The following is a 5,308-nucleotide window of genomic DNA, read 5'->3' on the forward strand; positions in this document are numbered from 1 at the left end:
GGCGACAGAGCAAGACTCTGTCCCCCCCTCCGCCCAAAAAATAAAAGAAATGGGAGGGGTTGCAGCTGTGCAGAGGGTGACCAGGGACAGCCTCATGTAGGCTAGCAAAATCCTGGAGGTGAGGGAGGGAGGGAGCTTGGGGAAGCCTGGGGGAACAGCAGACCAGGCAGAGGGCACAGCCTGTGCAAAGGCCCTGGGGCAGGACTGTGCCTGGCGTGTTGGAGGCACAGCGAGGAGGCGCATGCGGCTGGAGCAGAGTGAGGAAGGAGAAAGAGGAAGGAAGGGGGTGGTGAAGAGAGAGGATGGGACAGGTCGGGCAGGGCCTGGTGGGCTGCAAGGAGGACTTGGGCTTCTAATGGAAGGGGAGAACCGTGGGATAATTTTTGAGCTAAGCTGGGGCATGATTTGATTTAGGTCTTCCTGGGATCCTTCTGGCTGCCGGGTGCCAAAGGGCAAGGATGGAAGCAGAGAAAACAATTCATTATCATCATCAGATTAATTGCTGATCCTTTTATTGTTATTACTTTTGCAACTGTTGTTATTATTCAACTACTAGGCTCCCTCCAGGTGGCAGGGAGACAGGGTTGAGGGTGGGGTCTCCCCGAGATCACCTGTGCGCCCCCTCCCCTCCCCTCTCAAGGCCAATCCGGAGCCGGCAACAACTGGGCCAAGGGCCACTACACCGAGGGCGCCGAGCTGGTGGACGCGGTCCTGGACGTGGTGCGCAAGGAGGCGGAGAGCTGCGACTGCCTGCAGGGCTTCCAGCTGACCCACTCCCTGGGCGGCGGCACCGGCTCGGGCATGGGCACCCTGCTCATCAGCAAGATCCGCGAGGAGTTCCCAGACAGGATCATGAACACCTTCAGCGTGGTGCCCTCGCCCAAGGTGTCGGACACGGTGGTGGAGCCCTACAACGCCACGCTGTCGGTGCACCAGCTGGTGGAGAACACGGACGAGACCTACTGCATCGACAACGAGGCGCTCTACGACATCTGCTTCCGCACGCTCAAGCTGACCACGCCCACCTACGGGGACCTCAACCACCTGGTGTCGGCCACCATGAGCGGGGTCACCACCTGCCTGCGCTTCCCGGGCCAGCTCAACGCCGACCTGCGCAAGCTGGCGGTGAACATGGTGCCCTTCCCGCGCCTGCACTTCTTCATGCCCGGCTTCGCGCCGCTCACCAGCCGCGGCAGCCAGCAGTACCGCGCGCTCACGGTGCCCGAGCTCACGCAGCAGATGTTCGACGCCAAGAACATGATGGCCGCCTGCGACCCGCGCCACGGCCGCTACCTGACGGTGGCCGCCGTCTTCCGCGGCCGCATGTCCATGAAGGAGGTGGACGAGCAGATGCTCAGCGTGCAGAGCAAGAACAGCAGCTACTTCGTGGAGTGGATCCCCAACAACGTGAAGACGGCCGTGTGCGACATCCCGCCCCGCGGCCTGAAGATGTCGGCCACCTTCATCGGCAACAGCACGGCCATCCAGGAGCTGTTCAAGCGCATCTCCGAGCAGTTCACGGCCATGTTCCGCCGCAAGGCCTTCCTGCACTGGTACACGGGCGAGGGCATGGACGAGATGGAGTTCACCGAGGCCGAGAGCAACATGAACGACCTGGTGTCCGAGTACCAGCAGTACCAGGACGCCACCGCCGAGGAGGGCGAGTTCGAGGAGGAGGCCGAGGAGGAGGTGGCCTAGGCCCCCTGCCCTCCCTTCCTGTCTGCCCCACCGCCGGGCGTCTGACCTGTGACCCCCTTGACCCCCTCTCTGAGCCCCAGAGCCCCACTTCCTCCCTGCCCCTCGGCCTGACTCGGCTCTGACCCTGCGATTTCGTGAATGTCACTCTGCCCTGACCCTGACAATGCCTTTGGAGCCCACTTCACCTCTGACCTTGCCTCACCTTTGACCTTTAAGGCCCACTTTATCTTTGACCCCCCCACTTAAGCTCTGCCAATTTTGACACCCCCAGGAGCCCCGCTTCACTCCTGACCCCATAAACCCTGCCCTGACCTCTTCACCTTTAACCCCCCATGAATCCCATTTCTCCTCTAGACCTATGAGCTTTGGTTTAATTTTGATGCCTCCCTCTGAGCCTCACTTCACCTCTGACCTTGCCTCACCTTTGACCCCCCCAGGCCCTAGGTCCCCTCTGGCTCCCCATACCCCCCACATCCTCCCCGACCTCACCGCCCTCAGCTCCTGCCCCCTTTGGCTTACCTGGGGTGGTGGGACACCACTGGCACCCGCAAGGAAGAGAGGCTGTCCCGCCTACCCTCCCCACCCTCCTCTTCCCCCCCTCACCCTGGATAAATAAATTAATTGTTGTCTTGGAAGTTTCTGCCTAGTTCATTTTTCATCTCCTTGTGCAGCTAGCAAAGGCTTTTCCCTGCAGGGTGGGGGTGGGTGCTGACCTCTCACCTCTGGGTGGGAGAAATGGTAGGGAGGGGCAGAGATTTTGGAGTCAGACAGAAAAGGTTATTCCACTAATGGGCTGTGTGGTGTGGAGTAAGCCATTTGCTCTCTCTGAGCCTCGGTTCCCCAACCTATAAAATGGGATTGGAGGTTTTTCCCCAGGAATCCCACACGCCCACCACGGGGTTGTTTGTGAGGACTCAAGCAGACCTTGGGGACACAGAGTAGGTGCTCATCAACAGAGCTGCTACCGTTCTCTGTGGGACACCTTGCAAGTACGGAAGGCAAGAGGAGGAAGCTCTAGGGAAGGGTGCCAGGGAGATGTCCACCTGGGCTAGCACCTGAGTGGCAGTCCTGCCAGAATAACATCATAGCTCCCACTCACAGAGCTCTACAGTGTGCCTGGCTCCTGCCTCAGCTCATGCAACCCTCTCGACCACCCTGTAAAGTCTGAGCTTTTATCCCCTTTGACACAAAGATTTAGAGAGACAAAACGTATCGGTTAGCTTTTGCTACATAACAAACTGTCCCCTAAAACTTAGTGGCTTAAAACAACAACACGTGTTTATTTTGCTCCCAAATCTGCAATTTGAGCAAGGGCGGGGCAGATCACTCTGCTCCCTGTAACATCAGCTAGAACATCTTAGCTGGAGGCTGAGGAATCTACTTTCAAGGTGGCTGTCAACTGACTGGCCAGGTGGCACCAACTATTGGCTCAGAGCTTAGCAGGAATAGATTGAACAAAGTCCTCAGTATTTCTCCACGTGGGTCTCTCCATAGGCTGCTTGGGCTTCCTCACAACATGGTGGCTGCGTTCCTCAAGAGCAAACATCCCAAGAGAGCAAGGTAGAAGTAAATGCAGAAGAAAAATGCATTGTGTTTTTATGACCTAGCTTCAGAAGTCACATGGTGTCACTTCCCCCAGACTCTTCATCAAGGCAGTCACAAAGTCCTGTCCAGATTCAAGGGGATGGGATACAGACTCCACCTCTTGAGGGCAGAGTGGCAAGATTCTAAAGAGCATGTGGGATGGAACATAGAGCTGTGGTCATCTTTGGAAATTACAATTTGCCACCCAGAGTCACCTGCCCTTGGTCACATGACTATTAAGCATTCAGCTGGGATTCCAGCCCTGCCAGTTGAACTCTAGAACTCTGATGCTACTGTGTCAGCCAAAGTTCAGTGTGGGGACCATTCTAGGTATATTAAGCAGAAAGGGATTGAATACAAGAATTTACGGGGCTTGCAAAATCACTGGAGGGGCTCAGAGAGTGGGCTGTAGGCCAGTGTTTCTCAAACTTTACTGTGCAAAGAATCACCAGAAAATAACTTGATAAAATGCAGCTTCCTTATTTCACCCTCGGAGTTTCAGATTCGGTAAGTAGGTCTGGGGGTGGAGGCTGGGGAAAGCCAAGACTTTGCATTTCTAACAAGCTTCGCAGATGATACTAATGATGTGCAAATGAGCCCTGGAATAGGTCATGCTCCCAGGAAGGACCCTCGCTCTTGATACCCTATAGCTGAGCCACCGGGGAGCTGCTTCCTTTGTATAGTAAGAGAGGTGGAGGCTGCTACCATAACTATGACCTGCAAATAGGTCCAGTGGAGAACAAAAATTCATTAACATAAAATCCATGTCTCCACAACTTTGCTTCTCAGCAAAATAGACATGCATGCACGCATACACACACGCACACGTGGGCTCACTTCCACTTTCTAAATCTCTCATGAGCATTTCCAATTGGTAGAACCAATTCTGTAGCCAGAAGTGGAGTTGCAAAGGCATCTGGGAAATGTAGTTTTTTAAAAAAAAAAATTTCCAGACTCTGCATTAGGTAGGCAAACCAGGGAGAAGGGTAGGTGGGAAGGAGGGATGCTGAGAGACAATCGATCATGTCCACCACATGACACAAGACCACCAGACCCAGGCTAGGGTCCCACCTGTCGTACGGGCTCCCACCACAGCCGGGAGTAAGGAGAGGTGTAAGGAAAGCATCCTGGACACCAGGCTGCAGCAACAACCAGCTCAGCACGCCGGGCACAGCACTTATTTTTAATCCCCACCCAATGGATTTGCCATTGAGTATTTGTTTGGAATTGAAGTTCAAATATTAAAACACATCCTTGGGAAGCCCAAGGGTATGAGAGTGAGAAAGAGAAGTCCCGAGGTCTCGGCACCCCTATTCTCCAGGACCCAAACTCTGTTCAGCCTCATCCACCTGCGTGTTAGCTGGGGGCTTTGGAGGGGTGTGTATGTGTGTGTGTGTGTGTGTGTGTGCGTGTTTTCACATGCTTGTACATGTTCCCCCCTTCTCAGCCTCCTACAAGATAGTGGGGGTCTCTTATGGGTGTGTGTGTCCTCGTGACTCCTTGTGCCTGGCATGTCTTGGGGTATCTGGGGTAGGTGAGTGTCAGTGTGTCTATGTACCTGGTTGTCTTAGATACAAAATACCATTGGGGCTGCTGTAACAACATACTTAATTCACATTTTTATAAAACATAATTTATTTTCTCCCACTATTAAGTAATGTTAAGCAACAATCAGCTCTTGTTTTTTCATCTATACCATTGACTACTCTCATTAATATAGTTTATTCTCATTAATTGCTGAAATAGATCATGATCACATTTCATCAGCGTCATCAAGAAAGATCTAGTATACATAGTCTTGTACTTTTTCCTGGAACCCTCAAGATGTTGGCTGTTTGACCTGAGCAATTTCACTATTAGAACTTTATTCATTTAGTATAATATTTTAATCCATGTTAAATTACAATTAATTTCATGTTTAACTCTTATTAGCTCTTGAGGCATTGCCAGTAATAAATCTGAGATCATTTCTGAAAGCAAAGTTTCATATGAAAAGTAAGAATAAAATATTAGGGAACTTTCCCGA

The 5,308-nt window shown here is 52.8% G+C and overlaps 1 protein-coding gene across 10 annotated transcripts in view; it reads left to right on the forward strand.

Moving 5' to 3' along the window:
• Positions 1-1,700, forward strand: part of TUBB4A (tubulin, beta 4A class IVa) — a 5,271-nt gene extending 3,571 nt beyond the window's left edge. For 4 of the 10 annotated variants that reach the window (XM_012646164.1, XM_012646156.1, XM_012646159.1 and 1 more), the window contains one exon: positions 641-1,700. In XM_012646164.1, coding sequence (XP_012501618.1) covers positions 641-1,698 — 1,058 coding nt within the window. In that variant the 3' untranslated portion in view covers positions 1,699-1,700. The remainder of the gene's footprint in view (positions 1-640) is intronic. The other 6 variants (XM_012646158.1, XM_012646157.1, XM_012646162.1 and 3 more) reach the window with 6 other exon arrangements.
• The last annotated feature ends 3,608 nt before the right edge of the window (positions 1,701-5,308 follow it).

Source organism: Propithecus coquereli, unplaced genomic scaffold (genome assembly GCF_000956105.1).
Source record: "Propithecus coquereli isolate 6110/MARCELLA unplaced genomic scaffold, Pcoq_1.0 Scaffold241, whole genome shotgun sequence".
Classification (NCBI taxonomy): Eukaryota; Metazoa; Chordata; class Mammalia; order Primates; family Indriidae; genus Propithecus; species Propithecus coquereli.